Source organism: Aethalodelphis obliquidens, unplaced genomic scaffold (genome assembly GCF_003676395.1).
Source record: "Aethalodelphis obliquidens isolate GAN/ISIS:26980383/991018 unplaced genomic scaffold, ASM367639v1 scaffold32, whole genome shotgun sequence".
NCBI classification, from domain to species: Eukaryota; Metazoa; Chordata; class Mammalia; order Artiodactyla; family Delphinidae; genus Aethalodelphis; species Aethalodelphis obliquidens.
Window position 1 is genome coordinate 13,791,794 of NW_020837976.1, and position 18,641 is coordinate 13,810,434.

At 47.2% G+C, this 18,641-nt stretch overlaps 1 protein-coding gene and 1 non-coding gene across 16 annotated transcripts in view; both read left to right on the plus strand.

The window, feature by feature from the left end:
* Positions 1–394: 394 nt before the first annotated feature.
* The window catches only part of MOCOS (molybdenum cofactor sulfurase), a 58,341-nt gene continuing 40,094 nt past the window's right edge, over positions 395–18,641 (plus strand). For 4 of the 15 annotated variants that reach the window (XR_003437284.1, XM_027127754.1, XM_027127760.1 and 1 more), the window contains exons 1-6: positions 395–460; positions 7,148–7,237; positions 8,620–8,891; positions 9,566–10,210; positions 13,179–13,255; positions 16,154–16,353. Coding sequence is in view for 14 of the 15 variants with exons in the window: in XM_027127754.1 (XP_026983555.1) it covers positions 410–460; positions 7,148–7,237; positions 8,620–8,891; positions 9,566–10,210; positions 13,179–13,255; positions 16,154–16,353 (1,335 nt within the window). In the remaining variant the exon portion in view is untranslated. Of the gene's footprint in view, positions 563–744; positions 920–1,506; positions 1,665–1,692; positions 1,838–1,867; positions 2,834–7,147; positions 7,238–8,619; positions 8,892–9,461; positions 10,211–13,178; positions 13,256–16,153; positions 16,354–18,641 lie in introns of those variants that run through there. The other 11 variants (XM_027127755.1, XM_027127762.1, XM_027127757.1 and 8 more) reach the window with 11 other exon arrangements.
* On the plus strand, positions 15,024–15,153 carry LOC113631385 (small nucleolar RNA SNORA20). The gene has a single exon (XR_003437300.1). It is a non-coding gene; the product is annotated as a small nucleolar RNA SNORA20 (small nucleolar RNA).

Sequence of the window (18,641 nt, forward strand, 5' to 3'; positions counted from 1 at the left end):
TGCCCACCCGCTTCCACACTCACACTGGGCCGGGCAATTCCCGCCCGTGGGTTTGGCCCGCCTCTCCACACTTGAGGCAATGGTGTCCTGGGATGCAGGCCCCTGGCGGAGCGGAGGAGGTGCTTTTGCTTGGGTCACACTGGAGCTAGCGGGTCCCGACGGTGCCCACCTGCCGCGACCTTATTAACCAAACTCATCGGTCCCCAATCTTTTTCCTCTTCCACCCTTTGCTCAGCCACATTCTCAGAAACGCCGAGCACACGCCCCACTGGGGAACAGCAATTGGGGAAGTCTCCTTGCAAACGCCCCGCCCCGCACACTGGGGTTCCTCCACGGAGAGTGAGGCTCCCGGGCGCTGCGCTGGGCTCGGGCCAGGGAGAGTCGGCGGGGAGGATCGCCAGGTTCCAGGATGCCCAGAAGCAAAAAGCAATTCATTGCATCTTGCATCAGCCTCTCCGTGGTACCGTAAACGAGAACTTTGTGTTCCAAGGGTGTCTCCGTGGACTCCGTTGGAAAGCAGTTAAAAGAGACAACCACTGGCACTCTCTCCCCCTGCCCCCAGGTGGGAAAAGGGCAGAAAGCAGTGAAACTCCATGAGCCAGCGAGCCCGGGGCAAGCCCGGCCTGCCGGGAGAGGCGCCGCCCCTCGGTGGGGACGCGGTGCCACTGGCTGGCCGGGAGGCGCGGCCGGGGCGCGGCGGGGCGGAGTCGCGGCGGGCGGGCCTCGGCGTTTCCCCGGCGCAGCCCGCTTGGACTGCGCGGCGCTCAGGCCTGTGTCATGGCTGGCGGGGCCGAGCAGTCGGGGACCGAGCTGCTGGCCTTTGCGCAGTTCCTGGACTCGAGCCCGCAGCCTCTCGTCTACGGGTACGGCCGGCGCAGCCTGCACGAGCTCCGGGCGCGCGAGTTCGGCCGCCTGGCAGGTGAGACCGGCGGGGACAGCTGCGCCGGGCCTGCCGGGAGGCCGTGGGGGACACGCGGTTTCTAGAACCGACGTGGAAGGAACTTCTGCTCCCGGCGGGAGCGGCGTTACCTCATTAGGGACCCATTTTGAATCGAAAGACCTGGAGGGATGTGTCCACGAGCTCTCTTTGTGGACGTGGCTCCCTGAGGTCCCATCTGCAACCCCAAGACTTCTTGCTCCTTAGACTTTCCAGGGATGTAGGACCAAAGTGGTCCTTTGCCACCTGTCTCCGCCCTCTGCGAAAAGGGCTGAGGATTCTTTTTGCCTTCGCTTGCCACGAGACACCCGGCTCTAAAGTTCCAACTGGAACCGGGGTTGCAAAATGCAGGAATGCCAGGCGGCCGTGACTGTTCGTGTGATTGCCCGGGGACGGGAGCGGTGCACGGGCGGCCAGCTCGCGGGGTTGGGACCGCGACTCTGCGGGCGCGCGGGTTGGAGACCGAGGGGCTGCGGCCGCCGTGCAGGAGCTTCCCGAGGCTGCGCTCCAGACTCCGCTGGGATGGCTCCCAGCAGTTTGTATTTTCGAAGTCTCATTTTTCTCACTAGTGTAGGCAGAACAATGAATGCCTCGGAAGTCCAGCTCGCTGGGGTACCTGAAGAATTAGCAAACCGTGCAATTTGAACTTTAAGTACAGGACGAGCCAGTACATTGGATGTGAGGACCGGGATCTTATCGTGCCTTCGAGTTCCGCAAGGCGAAACAGGCAGGTTAACTTGGAAGACAAACTTGATCTGGCCAGTGGTCCTCCCAACCCACTGCTGCAGGGCGGGAGGGCGTTCCGCACCGGGTCGGGACTCATCCTTTTCCAGCAACCTTCTGTGAGGGGCTTCACCAAGCCTTAGAAGGGCGTGCTGTTTGAACTGGGAGGGGTGCCGGGTAAGTGGGCAGGTCGTGGCGCCGGGCACTGGGATTTGAGGTGTATTTATTCTGTCGTGGTGAACAGTTGGTGCCGCTTGCCTGCTTGTGGCAGAGCAGCAACCATGATTCATGTTTCAGTTATCAGGTAACTGACTTCAGCTCTTTGGGTCATTTTCTCATGTTCCGGAACGTGATTCCCCCCCCCCCCCCCCGCCTTTGGGAGCTTTAAGGGCTGTGCGCTCCTCCTCGAGTGGCCCCGTCTGTACTTAAGTAGGGAAACTCAAGGGAGGAGACAGGGGCCCTCTGGCAGCCTCTCTTCACTCCCTCTCTGATCTTCCTAGTTGCCCATTCACCTGCTGGAGACAGTGCCCCCTCTGTCTGTCTGTCTGTCTGTCTGTCTCTCTCTTTCCTTTTCTCTCTGAACTTTTTTGGTTATAGAAACTTCCTACCCACAGAAATAGAGACACCTATAGAATGAATACCCACAGGTGCAGAGGACTTGAGAAAGTCTCCCCATTCTTTTTAAGCAAATCCCAGAAGCTGTTATAGTACAGTAGGTAATTATTTCAGCATCACTCCTCCTTAATCCCCTAATCCCCTCCAGCTCTCATCCCTCACACCCATCATTGGCTGACCTCTCCCCTCAACACTACCCTGGGAAAGTAGAAAGTAGATCCCTCCTTGTTTCCTTCTTGTCTCTCAGAGAACAGCACCCTTTTCCTCAAATGTAAAGTTTAGTTGTGATAGCCAGGATCCCAGGCTGGCTTTCAGTGCCCTTTAACATCTACTGTAATTGTGACAGTGTTCTGTGATTATCTACCTACCTACCTACCTATCTATCTAGTACAATTTCCCAGCATTTCCTCTATATTATGCTTGAAGTAGACGTTGTGGACTATAAACTCACCCTTACCGCTGCTGGGAGTCTAGGAACATAGCCCCCTCTTTTTTCACACAGAAACAAACCAACGAGAAGGAGAGCAGGGAAAAACAAGCAAACCAAACCACAATAAAGTAAGATTCACCTCCTCTTTCTATCCCTGACCCCTACCCACCCCCAAAGTTTTCTTGCAGGTTTGAGAATTTGTCTGGTTAAATGGTTGCTCTGGATAATTAAATGCTTAACCTGTAAGTGCTGAAATATTTTGCATAACCCATTGGATGGGAATGTCCTTGTTTTGGTGAAGGGAGCATATTGATTACACAGTTGTGGTTCAAGTGGTTCTTAAAGCCTCTGGGTGCTGACTGATGGTCACTCACCCTGCATGGAACCAAGAACTGAAGGTGCATGAGCCAGAAGAGACCCTGGAATTCCCTTTCTTGAAGACCTAATGCTGATTGGTTTGGGGGTCGTTTGCCTACTTCTTCTAATAGTGACACTAATGCTCCCCATGAGCGTCTCCCTGATGCTGGGTCGACAAATGCCTTTCTTATGGTGTGGTACCTTTCTATTTCTGAATCTTTAGTAAATGAGAACATTATTTTAAAACTAATTTTTTTGGCTAGGTAATACATTTAACACGGTACCAAATTCAAAAGGTGTCAAAAGAGGTTGAAGAATGCCCAGGGAGCACCCCCAACTCCAGTTGCCACCACTATGGCCACCCCAGAGTCAACTGCTGCCCTTTGTGTCTTGTTTGCCTTTCCAGTGCTTGTCTATATTTATATGTGTGTGTACATGGGTAGTTTTTTTTTTTTTACATAGTTGAGCCATAACATGTCTTACCACCTGACGTAGTTAATATTTATTTGTTTATGGTCTTTCTCTGTCGTTATCATACCAGCTTCTATTTTGTCTGCTGTTATGTCCCCAGCACTTAGAACAGTGTCTGGAACACAGTACATGCTCAGTAAATATTTCTTGAATATAAAAACACTCAATAAGCTAGGAATAAAGGGAAATTTAATCAACCTGATAAAGGCCATCTACAAAAAAACCACAGCTAACATCATACTTACAGGTGAAAGAATGAAAATTTTACCATTAGGATCAGGAACAAGGCAAGGACGTCTCTTCTCACCACTTCTATTCAGTATTGTGCTAGAAGTTCTATCCAGGACAATTAGGCAACAAAATGAAATAAAATACATCCAGATTGGAGAAGAAGAAGTAAAGCATCTCTACTTGCTGAGAGTATAATCTTGTATACAGAAGAGCCTAAAAAATCCACACACAAAGCTATTAGTTCTAAAAAACAAGTTCAGGAAAGTTGTAGGATAGACGGTCAGGATACAAACGTCAATTCAATTTCTATACAGTATCAATGAACACTATGAAAGTGAAATAAAGGAAACAATTCCCAAAGCATCAAAAAGAATAACATACACAGCAATAAATTTATCAAAAGAAGTACAAGACATACACTGAAAACTACAAAATATCATTGAAATAAAAGAAGACCTAAATAGGGCTTCCCTGGTGGCACAGTGGTTGAGAGTCCGCCTGCCGATGCAGGGGATACAGGTTCGTGCCCCGGTCCGGGAAGATCCCACATGCCGCGGAGCGGCTGGGCCCGTGAGCCATGGCCGCTGAGCCTGCGCGTCCGGAGCCTGTGCTCCGCAACGGGAGAGGCCACAACAGTGAGAGGCCTGTGTACCGCAAAAAAAAAAAAAAAAGACCTAAATAAATGGAAAGACATCCTGTATTCATGGATTGGAAGACTTAATATTGTTAAGATGGCAATACTCCCCAAATTACCTACAGATTCAATGCAATTCCTATCAAAATCCCGGACAGTTTTTTGACAAGTTGATCCTAAAATTCATATGCAAATGCAAAGGATCCAGAATACCCAAAGCAATCTTGAAAAAGAACAAAGTTGAGGGACTTCCCTGGTGGCGCAGTGGTTGGGAATCTGCCTGTTAACGCAGGGGACATGGGTTCGAGCTCTGGTCCAGGAAGATCCCACATGCCACGGAGCAACTAAGCCTGTGTGCCACAATTACTGAGCCTGTGCTCTAGAGCCTGCGAGCCACAACTACTGAGCCAGCATGCTGCAACTATTGAAGCCTGTGCGCCTAGAGCCCGTGCTCTGCAACGAAAAGTAGCCCCTGCTCGCCGTTAACTAGAGAAAGCCCATGTGCAGCAACGAAGACCCAATGCAGCCAAAATATAAAATAAAATAAAAATTACTGAAAAAAAGAGAACAAAGTGGAAGGACTTACACTGCCATAAAAGTAAAGGTAAGTAAGATTTACATAAAGTTATAGTAATCAAAACAATGAACAATGTGGCATTGGCCTAAGGATAGATACATAGACCAGTGGAGCAGAGTTGTAAGACCAGAAATAATCCCATACATCTATGGTCAATTTATTTTCAACAGGATGCCAAGACTATTAAACGGGAGAAAGAATAGTCTCTTAAATGGTGTATCCACACACCAAAGACTGAAGTTGGACCCCTCTTCAACACTGTATTAAAAAATTAACTCAAAAAGGCCAAAGCCTAAATATAAGAGCTGAAAGAATAAAACTCTTAGAAGAAAGCATAAGTATAAATCATCAGGACCTTGGATTAGGCAATGGTTTCTTGTGACACCAAAATTACAAGCAACAAAAATAGACAAATTGGACTTCATCAAAATTAAAAAAATTTTTTTTTCAATGGCTATCATAAAGAAAGTGAAAGAACAGCCAACCAAATGGGAGAAAACATATGTCCACACAGAAACTTGTATACAAATATTCATAACAGCATTATTTATAATAGGCAAAATTGGAAACAACCCAAATATTCATCAACAGGTGAATAGATAAACGAAATATGTGGCATATCCATGCAATGGAATACTATTCAGTCCCAAGAAAGGAATGAAGTCTGATACATGCTACAATATGGATGCACTTGAAATTATTATACTAAGTGAAAGAAGCTAGACACAAAAGACCACATGTTGTGTGATTCATTTATATGCAATGTTCAGTGTAGACAGATCTATAGAGGCAGAAAATAGATTGGTGATTGCCAGGGGCTAGGGCTGGGTGGATCTGGGGAGTGAGTGGTAATGGGTATGGGGTCTCTTTTGGGGATGAATGAAGTGTTCTAAAATTAGATAGTGGCCATGGTTGCACGACTTTACGAATATACTAAAACCACTAAATCAGAAAATTTAAAAGGGCAAATTTTACAGTATGTGAATTAATCTCAATAAAGCTTTTATAAAATAAATGAAAAATCCATCCTGCACAAAACAAAAAATATTTGTTAAGTGCATGAAAGAATCTATTCTTATTGTATGTTCTTGAAAACATATCTTGGAGTTTGTTCCATGTCAGTACTAGATGGCTGTATTCAAATTCTTTATTTTAAATACACGTTGATAGATATTTAAGTCATTTCCAACGCTTTGCTTTTACAGACAGTGCTGCACTGAATGTCCTCACTGACAGACCATTTCACAATTTATAAGACAGATTCCTGGAAGACAAATTGCTAGGTCAAGGGAGTTTGCATTTTTAAAGCATGAGCGATATTGCTAAATTTCTGTCCATAAAGAAGTTGCACCCATTTACCCTCCTACCAGCCGTGTAACAGCGGACCTGTTTCCCCACACCCTCCCCCATACAGTGAGTTATCCTTTTGATCTGGGGCAATCTGAGTGGTAACGCTTGGTATCTCACTGTCATCTAAATTTACCTTTCTCTGTTTATGAGAGAGACTGGAAAGACCACAGCCATTCCCAGTCATCTCCGAAGCTGTCACAGCTGTTGTAGGGTGAGGACTTTGGAACTCACTATGGAAATGTAGAATCAGGGCTTGACAGCCTGGGAAACTGTGCGGAAATTCCAGAAGAGGGTGTGTGTCATAACATGAAATAGCTTTGCCATCCTGAAGCATGAACGTCCGCTGGGCTTCTCCTCTGTGTGGGCTGCTCTCCCAGGTTCAGAAGAGAGCTGGTTCATCAGGAAGGCTCTCAGGGCTCTAAGGGTCATTAGATGTCGAAAGTGCAGTTCTTCCATTGCTCATGCCTCCACTTGAATTCAGAAGCGCACATCAAGGGGGAGAGGGATGGGGGAGGGAAGGACTGGGAGTTCGGGGTTAGCAGATGCAAACGAGTATATACAGGATGGATAAACAACAAGATCCTACTGCATAGCACAGGGAACTGTATTCAGTATATTGTGATAAACCTTAATGGAAAAGAATAAGAGAAAGAATATTAAAAAAGAGCATGCATGTCAAAAGGCTGGGAGAAATCAGGGGCCTGGTGTTACGTCTCAACACATCACATGGGCGCTGGTCAGGTTCACACAAACTAGATCTAGGTGAGATGAGTGGAATACCTCTGAAGAATAACCCCAGCTTTATTTTGCGTTTTCTTTCAGGAACTGTCTATCTTGACCATGCAGGAGCCACGCTGTTCCCCCAGAGCCAGCTTACAAGCTTCACTAAAGATCTCATGGAAAATGTTTATGGTAAAGAAAAACACAGCATAACTGATTTTGCACTGAACGTTAGCCAACTACATTCAGCTAATATATCTGTGCTTAATAAAATGTCACATTAACAGGCGGGGACGGTGCTGAACACACAAAGCTGAGTAAGCCCCGTGAGAGAGGGGGTCAGGCAAGCAAGCACCCAGGGTCAGTCCCTGTAGCACATGCGCTGCTGGGTGGGAGGGACTGCCTCAGGGACACACAGGTTACTTCCAGAAGAAGGGGTCAGTGGCAGGAAGGGCACGGGGTGCTGTGTTTGGTGGTGGGATGACCCTGTGGGACCAGCACAGTGCAGAGGGTGGGACAGCAGGAGGAACATTCATTCATTCATTCATTCACCCTGTAAACGTTTATTAAGCCACTCTGGTGTTGGGGGCATGGTGCTATAATGGGAACAAAGTAATACAGTCCCTGCCTTCATGGACTGTGGTCTAGTAAAGACAAGACCTCAATCAAGTGATCGCCAAATAAATGTTAAAAAAAAAAGAAAAGAAAAGTAAAGTAGTGTAAAATGTAAATAAAGTAAATTATCAATTGAGCAAAGGGCTGTGACCAAAAGGCCCCGGCACTATGGGGGTCTGTATCTGCAGAGTGACGGTGAGTTGGCAGCGTGAGTGTCACAGAAAGCTTCTACAGGAGTGGGGCGGATGCTAGAGGAAGAGCAGGAATTCACTCGGAAAAGAGGAGAGGGCAGATTAGGCAGGAGGAACAGCGTGGGCCAAGACCCTCCAGCCCAGAACCAGGGAGGGGAGGAGAGCGGTGCAGATGTGAATGGAGAACTGCGGAGGGGCAGCATACAGTTAACTTCTTCCACCTGGTATGGGTTTTAGTATTTATAAAATAGCTCAAAGGATAGGGCCCGGAGTCTTATCTATAGCCCTTGAGGAGGAACTAAAGTTTCTTGACTTTAATGGCTAAACCATTATTATTTTGTCTTGCTTGACTTTTCCTTTCTTACTGCATTTTCTCACTTCCCTGATTAAATTTACTGTTTGAAACTTGGGGAAGGCTGGGTCCTATGATATTTTTTTTGCTTAAATTTTGAGAAACTGAGGGAGATGATTTTGGAGGAACACAAAAGGAGAGACTATAGGGCTTCCCTGGTGGCGCAGTGGTTGAGAGTACGCCTGCCGGTGCAGGGGACACGGGTTCGTGCCCCGGTCTGGGAGGATCCCACATGCCGCGGAGCGGCTGCGCCCGTGAGCCATGGCCGCTGAGCCTGCGCGTCCGGGGCCTGTGCTCCGCAACGGGAGAGGCCACAACAGTGAGTAGGCCTGCGCACCGCAAAAAAAAAAAAAAAAAAAAAAAAAAGGAGAGACTGTAAGTAGTGACACAACGGCTTTGTCTTTGTAACCTGGCAGGTAATCCTCACAGCCAGAACAGCAGCAGCAGGCTCACCCGTGACACGGTGGAGCAGGTGCGCTACAGGTGAGCAGCAGAGGTGCCAACTTGTGTGGCACCTGTGGGTGGATGGACTTCCTGCCCCCTGCCCACATCCCACAAATCTTCTGAGCTGGTTTCAGGAAGATCACGTGCAGCTAAATGGCCACACATGCACGCTGATAACCATCAGGGTCAGAGGACAGGAAGGTGAGGCTGAGCAGGTGCAGGGCGGGGCCGACCAGAAGCACAGGTAGGCACCTCTGAGGTGCCCAAGCTGTTGTGTGTGGCTCTGGGCTGGTGCCAGAGTTCCTGGGGGCCAGAGTGACCCAGGTTCCTAAGTCTTCTTTTCAGGGAGAAAAAAAAAACGCTTTCTCTGTTTTTTTTTTCTTTTCGTATTTCAGATTTAGACATCTTGTTTTTTCAGTTTTCCCCCCTTTACTAATATTTGCACATAACAAATTAATTAGTTTTTGGCAAATAATTTAGATGGTACCTAAAGATATTTGAATCTATACAATTTCAAATTATTTCCAGTTTGAAAATGATACTCTTTTGCTATAGGGTTGCCCGTATTAAAAGCAGTGTTAAACAAGTTGATGATTGAAAACTTGTTATGATAGAGCCAGACAGTAGACCGAGAAGGGGTGTTTTCAACTGAGTTTAAGGTAGTTGTGGATTTTTGTCTTCTCCATTTGGGGGTGGGGATTTGGGAGGCTGGGTGATTTTGCCGGTTTGCACCCATTTGTCATCTCTTCCCACAACTTCCTCTGCCCCTGCCCTAACTTCACAATGTGGCAAACCCTATCTGGCTTTTTCCTAGCTCTTAAGGTAGACAGATGTTGTATTTAGTTGAAATACAACTAGCTCCAAACATTTAACACTGGAGGGAAACCAAGGAGTTCCGTGATGCTGTGCCTCTTCCAGGATCCTGGCACACTTCCACACCTCCCCAGAGGACTACACTGTGATTTTCACGGCCGGGAGCACAGCTGCTCTTAAACTGGTGGCAGAGGCTTTCCCGTGGGTGCCCCCAGGCCCAGGAAGCAGCGGGAGTCACTTCTGTTACCTCACTGACAGCCACACGTCTGTGGTGGGCATGAGGGAGGTCGTCGCGGCCATGAACATCACTTCCATCCCAGTCAGGCCAGAGGACATGTGGCTGGGGGAAGAACAGGATGCTACCGCTGCCAGCGACCCCGACGGCCAGCCTCTGCATCTCTTCTGCTACCCAGCTCAGAGTAACTTTTCCGGGACCAGGTACCCCCTGTCCTGGATAGAAGAGGTCAAGTCCGGGCGGATGTGCCCCGTGGGCGGGCCTGGGAAGTGGTTCGTGCTGCTGGATGCGGCTGCCTACGTGGGCACCTCGCCTCTGGACCTGTCGGTTCACCGGGCAGACTTTGTCCCCCTCTCCTTCTATAAGATCTTTGGCTTCCCCACTGGCCTGGGCGCCCTGCTGGTGAATAGCCGCTCAGCTCCTCTGCTGAGGAAAACCTACTTTGGAGGAGGCACGGCCGCTGCATACCTTGCAGAAGAAGACTTCTATACCCCCAGAGAGTCGGTGGCTGAAAGGTAACCCGGTGATGGGAGTGGCCGCTGGAGCTCAGCAAGGCTCGGGTCTGGCCTATGCCACCTGTAGGATGGTGCAAGGGAGGCGCTGGGTGGCAGGGCCCGGATCCGGGAGCCAGAGGTCAGCTGGAGCTGCCATAGCGGGCTGTGAACTCTGCCCTGTGTGTGGGCTTCTCCACAGCTGTGGGAGGATGAGGGCCTGCAGGGAAGGGCTGCGAGCAGAAGAGATGAAGGCCTTCCAGGGAGTGAGGAGGATGGGCCCCAGGCCTTTTGCCACAGCGCTGACCTGAGGGGGCAGCAACTGAAGCAGTGATTGAAAAGGATGGTACCATTTGGAACAGGTGTGCATACATGTGGACAGCATAGCTGTATTTCAGCAGCTAGTATCAGCTCAGCTTGGTGTCTAGTCAGCAAGAGGAACCAGTTATATCAGAGGCCACCAGACTCGGGGGCACAGCTAACAGCAGCCTCTGTGAGCCTCCCAGGGGTTACCAAGGAAGTTTGAGGGCTGGCAGCTCCTTGCCTGGGTTTGTTGGTCTATGTGTCATTCTCAGGGTGCAGGGACAGGTGGTGTGGCTCGTGCCCAGGAATCCCCCAGATGCCAGTGGCTGGGGACCGTAAGGTTGAAGGTATGAGAGGGTGAAAATGGCAGCTGACCCAGGGTTCTGCTGGGTCCAACAGTGGGAGATACCATGAGGTGGGGGCCAGGAGCTGGTCACTCTGCTGGTGCCTGAGAAGGCCCCGGGGCCTGTATGGGAAGGTGGCTCAGATGCCCCGCAGACCCAGGTGCAGACTCAAGGGTCCTGCAGGTAGGCGCATGGTCCCGGCAGTAGAGTCATAGTCTAGAGTGTAGGTTCTGGAGCTGGATCGTTGGGGAGTGAATCCTGGCTCCACTGCACACTGTTTGTGGGAATAGGAGCCTGTGACTTGATCTCTGCACCTCATGTTTTTCCTATAAAGTGCGTCTCTAAAAGGATACAGTTCTTTAGAGCTAATATAGGTGAAGCACCAAGGTTGAGTTGGCATCAATAGGCTATGAGGCTACCTGATGTCTCTTTCATTTAGGACTTCTCCAGAGTTGCGCAATTCTAAAACAGGAAAGCTAATGTAAAACCTTTTGAATCCAAGTGTGATAACGTAGCATATAATATAAGCAAGTGAGAAAAGAATGACAGGCACAACATCATGTAAATTAAAGGCAGAACAAAATGACAACCCAAACTTTATTTAGTCAGTAGGGGCACCTGAAGACCTAGAGGAGTGGGGCAGCTCATTACAGGCACGGCATGAGTGGGCTGGGCTGGACTGGACCTCTTGCCTTCAATTTGGGTGAATCGCCTTATAGCAGGTGCTGCACCAGGATTCGCAGAAAGCTGAATGTACTTATTTACCATTAGAAGCTTCATGTTTTTCGTGTGAACCTAGCACTAGAGCTTGAGATTTAATACCGAACTCAAATGTTTCTTGAACATGCATCTGAACTCTGTTCTTAACCTTTTCTGTTTTATAACCCAGTGAGAAACAACCCCTGATGGAAACAAAAAAATCTCCCTTTTCTCCTAAGAGTCTGTTAATTATTGATCAATCAATAATTATTTATTATTGATCAATTAATAACAGAAGCCATTATTGCCTAATCATGTTTAATTTATTAAGGAGTCATTAGTTACTAACTTATTAATGGTCAATTAACTGTCAACCGATTCATTATTACTTCTGTATATCTATTAATTACCATTAGTTTTATAAGGATATTAACATTCCGGTAATGATATTTTGAGCAACTCTTATCCCTAGAGTGTTAAAATACAAAGCACGGTATTTCCATTGAAAACTTCAACTTGCATAAAGACTGCTGTTTGTCACCACCCTTTGTGGGATGCTTGCTGGGAACTCCTCGCTGTGCCCCAGGCTTCCCCCTCACTAATGAAGCAGCCAGAGCCGTTTTATCAAAACCTAGGCCCCATCGCCACTCCTCTCTGCTCAGAGCCCTCCGGCCACTCCTCTCATCCAGGGTGAAGCCCTCCGCCTTGCTGTCTTGCTCCTGGCCTCACTGACCTCCTTGCTGTTCTGGCTCTACCTGCTCAGGGCCTTTGCTGCACCCTCTCCCTGGAACTCTGTCTCCCTCCAAAACTGTTTTCAAAAATGAGCAGTTTCCTTCGCTCCCTTAATTCCACTCGGTTGCTGCTTGAATGATCTCCCTCGGAGAGGACTTCCCCTGACCATCTCATCTAAAGCAGCCGCCAGCCCTCCTGCTTAGGCAACTTCATTGCACTCGTCACCCCCCGGCTTGATGCTTATTTGGCTTCCCAGCATGTTTGCTGTTTGTTACTCCTTGTTTCTGTGCCCTGTGAAGGCAAGGATCCTACCTGTCATGTTAACTGCCGTATCCTTAGCACCTAGAACAGTGCCCGGCATGCAGTACATGGACAGTAAATATTTGATGAGGATTTTGTCTAAATGAATAATTATAAAATGCAAATATAATTATAACGATAATCAGGAAGTTTATTGAGAGCCTTATAATAGCTGTGGTCCTATAGACTTCGGAATCATAGACTCTTGTCAAGAACCTCGTGGCTGCACAATTGATCTGACTGGATTGATGCCCTGTCAGTGGTGCTCTCTTGGGGTCAAGGGCAGCATTTCCAGAACCCACAGCACTTGAGGTTTTGTCAAGTCTGAAGTCTTCCAAGGTGGTGATTGTCTTTCAGGGCCCTTTATCACCACTGCCAGCCCATCCCAAGTAAGCTGCAGACCAGGTCAGGCCCAGAGGCAGCCGGCATGTCTTGGTGTGCATGGCCCTCTGTCTTGAGAAGGAGAGGGGAGAGCAGCGTTGTATAAGGCAGCAGAGGCAAGGTCTCCATGGATTACGGCTAAGGCTAGAGTCAAAGCCCCGTTGTCACATATACAAAATGCACACGGAGGAGTTAGCCGCAGCTTGACCTCGTCGCCCTCACCACCATTACAGATTTGAAGATGGTACCATCTCCTTCCTTGACGTGATAGCGCTAAAACATGGATTCGATGTCTTAGAGCGCCTCACAGGTCAGTGAACCTCTTTATCTGTGTGGAATTTGCTTCCTGTTGCCTGTGTCCTCGAGGGAGCCCTGGCCTGGGTGGGATTCAGATAAGGAGAGAGTCTGTGCAGGTGAGCGGCACATGGCAGCTCTGCACCGATGCAGATGAAGCTGATTCTAAAGAACTTCCAGAAATGACTTCTGAGGCAAGAGCAAGAAACTGGACCTTTTTTTTTGGTCGGTTAAAAGAACATTTTAACAAGTGATAGACATTCCAAATCCAGAGCTTAATAACCTCACAGACGCAGAGGAGCCCTCCTTGGTCCCTGCACTGGGAATGCTTACAGATCCTGAGGCCTTATTTAGCTCTTACCTTGCTGGGTCTTCCCACAGGGGAGTTTTATGATGAGCCCACTTTGACCACGAAGGAGCTTATGCTCAGAGACGTTGAATGCCTTCCCCAGGACCAGGGAGCTGGAACCTGGGAGCGCTAGGGTTTAAACCCAGGCAATGCTAAGGTCTAACCCTGAGCCCCCAAACACTGTCTCTTCTGCTGGCCTTTGCAATGATACATGTTTTCTTTCCTGACAAGTGCTTGGGGTGTGTGAGCAGGTGGGGGACATTCCCCACAGGCTAACACACAGATGGATGCCACTTCCCATCTTATGGGGCTTGGCACAAGGCACAAGGCTGGAAGAACCTCTGTCTGGTGAGCCATGACTCCTCACTCCTGCTGCGCTCTGGACGCTCCTGTCAGAGGCTAAGCTTCTAGAACTGCTTGTACCGTCCACATGGGTATGGGGTCATGGTGAACCAGGGACGCGGCTTAGCAGTTAGGCAGCCCTCTCTCTCTCTCTCTCTCTCTCTCTCTCTCTGTCTCTCTCATCATAATAAGAGGACCCTTAGGTCCTCAGCCTAAGCCTATAACTGCGGGCAGACAGAATTCATAGGAGGGCTGTCGTGACAGTAATGCAGGGAGGTGAGTGGGCATCATCCAGACAAAGGGGAGATAATCAAGATAGACATTGAGAAATGAGCACTTTCTCAAGGACAGATACTAGCAAGGTATCCAAACCACAAGTGAGAGGGTCTGACACAGCCAGGGCCACCTCTGAAGGCAGACTGACAATATCAGCCCCACAGTAAGGCAAACCCTGATTTTTCCTACTTAGTTAGGCTCTTTTTTAGAAAAAATTGTGGTGAAATCTATATAACATAAAATGTACCAGTTTAGCCCTTTTAAAATATTCAATTCAGTGGCATTAAGTATATTCACATCGTTGAGCAACCATCGCCACTATCCTTCTCCAGGACTTTCATCATCCCAAACTGAAGAAACAGTAACTCCCCATTTCCCCTCCCCCAGCCCCTAGTAACCTTATGTAAGAGGAATAATACAATATTTGTCCTTTTGTGTCTGGCTTATTTCACTTCGCATAATGTTTTCAGGGTTCATCCATGTTATAGTAAGTATCCTTAACTGCTTTGTATAATATTAAAATGATTTAGGGAACTTCCCTGGCACTCCAGTGGTTGGGACACCGAGCTGCCACTGCAGGGGACGCAGGTTCGATCCCTGGTGGGGGAACTAGGATCCTGCATGCTGTGAGGTGTGGCCAAGAAACTAAAAAAAAAAAAAAAAAAAAAAAAAAGATTTAAAAATTAACGTAAACAAACAGTAACAGCAAAAAAGAGATACATTTAAAGACAAAATTGTACATTTTTGCAATCTGTTACCAAAGGGTCTAAATTATCTGAATGCTTAAGTAACATTTTTTTTTTTTAAAGGAAGATGACTTCCCATTTATTGGCTGCTATAGTCTTTCAGTGATATAAGCAGTTATACGCATGGGGTAAAATAATGTTGGGCCATTGTAAATTGAGGTTAAGTAACCATTTCATCTCTTCTCCATGGTCTAGACATTGCTTCCATGTCTAAATGTCCTGTGTAAGCAGGATTTCATCAAGGCACTTAGAGTGGATTTCTGCTTGGACTTATTAAAGCATTGATTTAAGAATTTCACTGTTTTAAATAGCACTGAGGCTCATACCTCTGCGTCAGTCATCTTACGTGGGGCAAATGATTTCACGTGTGACGAGGTGGAGCTCTTTGTGTAGTGAAGAGTTTTGGAGTCGGAATCTGTGGCTCCGGGTGAGGGCGCTGTAGAAACAGCCCTTTCCATACACCTCAAAAACTACGTACCAGCACGGGCTCCCGGGAACAGCTTGCTATTGCCGAGTTTGCAAGATCTCTTCTTGTTATTCCTAATACTCTTGCAGTTAATGCTGCCCAAGACTCCACAGATCTGATTGCAAAATTAAGAGCTTTTCATGATGAGGCTCAAGTTAACCCAGAACGCAAAAATCTAAAATGGATTGGTCTTGACTTGGTCAATGGTAAACCCCAAGACAACAAACAAGCAGGGGGGTTTGAACCAACCATAGTTAAAGTTAAGAGTTTGAAAGTTGCAGCTGAAGCTGCAATCACCATTCTTCAAATTAATGATCTTATCAAGTTATACCCAGAAAGCAAAGACAATAAGCATGGAGGTTATGAAGATGCTGTTCACTCTGGAGCCCTTGAGGACTGATCTGATTTCTTTGATTTAGGACAACGTTAGATGCAGTTTTCTTGTACCTCGAGTATTACACATTAAAGTGCAAAAAGCTGGGAAAAAAAAAAGGAAGATGACAACAACAATTCCTATGGAAAAATTCCACAGAAGCAGCAGTGGTAAACTGTCGTTCGGTACCAATGACTTAATCATTTATCACGTGGGCAGTACCATGAACTATTTACAAGTATTTAAAATCATTAATATGAGGTCCAAGTTTGCCAGTTATAATGATCTCATTTTCTTAAAAATGAGATAGTGAATTTTACATGGAGTTCATGATCCCCTTTTGTTTTCATAACTGTTTTGAGGTGGAATGGAGAACATCAGGCAGCACACCTTTACCCTGGCTCGGTACACCTACGCCGCCCTGTCCACCCTTCGGTACCCCAACGGAACCCCTGTCGTGCAGATTTATAGCGACTCTGAGTTCAGCAGCCCAGAGGTTCAGGGTCCGGTCATCAGCTTCAACGTGCTCGATGACAATGGGAACATCATTGGTTACTCCCAGGTGGGTTTTCTTTTCATCTTGCTGACCTGTTCACAACAGAATCACTCTTGTCTGGAATTCTGAAGCCTTTCTGAGACCTGAAATTTGCAGTCAAGGCCTCTGGGCCCTTGTAATAGCCATGATGAATCCTGTGCACTGTTGGAGAGGCCACTGGTCCTTCCTTAGAGGCTCTTTACTCTTGTTCTAACAAGCACAGCTATTTAGTTGTTCAGCCCTCTTTATTTAGCTACAGGTGATCAATTTCAAATGGAAAGAGAGAGGTCGAGTCTCTGATGGCAGTGAGAGGGGACAGCTGAAGCTTGCCAGCAAGGGAAGACACCCTAAGGTAGTGTAGACAGAACAGCCTGTCTGATGTCATTTCATGTACAAACAGCTTGGTAGCCCCACTGATACATCAGACCATATCATAGTGTTACACAAAATTCTGGGCCTCTTACCACCTTTTGTTTGCATGTTGCTTGGAACTCATAACTCTTTTTTTATTTAATGAAGTAGGAATGATGTCCTTAGTAGCACAAAAGCCCTTATGTCTGCCATAGTTCATCCATATTATGAGTTCAAAGGATTTGGTAGATTGGTTATAAAGTATTTTCTGTAGATATACCCTTTGTATGTATTTTCCCATGAAAACAATTCAGGTTTGGGAACTGCTTGGATCCTTACCACAGCTGAGTAAGCTGGTCACTGCCCAGTACATTAAGAAATCTAGAGTCACACTGAGCACTCAGACATGGCCCTAGGTGGTCAGCAGATGGGCTGTCACACACGGGGCATGGGGAGCTCAAGGCCCTTCTCAGAGCCCAGGTTTCTAGAACTGCCATGAGGAGCAGATTTGATCATCACATAAGTTTGGAAGATAGTGCTCGTCTTCCCTTGAAAGCCACTATCTCCACACACCTTTGTCAAACCCAGAATTTCTCAAACAAAATCCATTTCTCAAGGAATCCTGTCCCCACTTCTGAATAGCCATAAACTCACTGAGGAACCAACTTGAGAAATATTCTCTGGGGGAAATGTTGGTTCTCACTGGTGTCCACGGGCCAACACTCTACAACCATAAGCTGTCCCTTGGGTGAGTTGACTGTGAAGACCCCAGCCCACACTGCCCCTCACTTACACAGCCCAGCACCACTCAGAAGCGGGTGATTGTAAATGCTTCTGAGGGATGGTGGAAAATGCATCGGGGCCAAAGCTTTGCCTTCTCAAATATGTTGTTCTAGGTTATTGGTACAATAAGTTTCGTTCTCAAACCTAAAATAAGTGTATGTTTTCAGGGGTGTGGAGGAGGGCAGACAAGCGACCATGAAGTGTGCTGTGGCAGGCATGTTACCAAACTCAGGTTGGGTTGCTCACCACTCAAAAGCTTATAATCGAGGGGCAAGTGTCAGTAGAAAGGAAAGGTGCTTTATTCAGAAAAACTGGCAATCTGGGGAGAAAGTGGACTCATGTCTGGAGACCAACTCCGAAGATTCTGCTCAGCCATGACAATTTTTAAAGGGAAAAAGGGGAAAGAGTCTCAGTTAATCATTAAGGTAGGAGATCAGATTGTCATCATCTTTCCATTGTGTGCAGACCCACTGACTTCTGATCTTCGTTTGGTACTGTCTTGTCCTCATGGTCCACCTGCAATTGGATGTTCTCTTGCCCCTGTTATCCGCCTGCAAATTTGCTAACAGGGAAGCTGTTATTCTTTAACTACTTAATTAGAGAGTCAGTCATTCTTTAACTACTTAATTCTTCATTCTTACTCCTTTTAATCCAGGAAAGGAATCCTGGTTAAGCAAGGCACTGTGTACATTCAGTAGAGCAGAAGTCCGGAGTTAGGTTAAATGTTACCTAGTGATCTCATTTTTACAATTAAGGTCTGTCTGAGGAAAACAGAAATGAACAAACAGAAAAGGGGCAAAAGAGCTGCTTACAAATCCCCACTATCAGACATCATTACATTTCTATGGGAATAGGAGTGAAGGTCCATCTTCTGTAACTGCTTCATGCTGAGAGAAGGTGTCGAGATCTTAGAGTGAAAGACGTCGACATGGGTCTGTAGCATCTCTTTGTTGACAGTTTTAGTTGCCCGCTCACATATATGGGCAGAGCAAGCTACAGTTATTCCTATGCCCACAAAGATATAGATTATTACAAGCAATGGCATTAATCCCATTCTTTCATCAGACACAGAGTCTGTGACTCTCTTGCCCTAATCATTAACTGCTCAAGCCTTTTCTTTTGTGACTCTGGGAGGCCTGGGAGACTTCAGCTTTTCTACAAATAAGAGGCAGCCTTTGTAC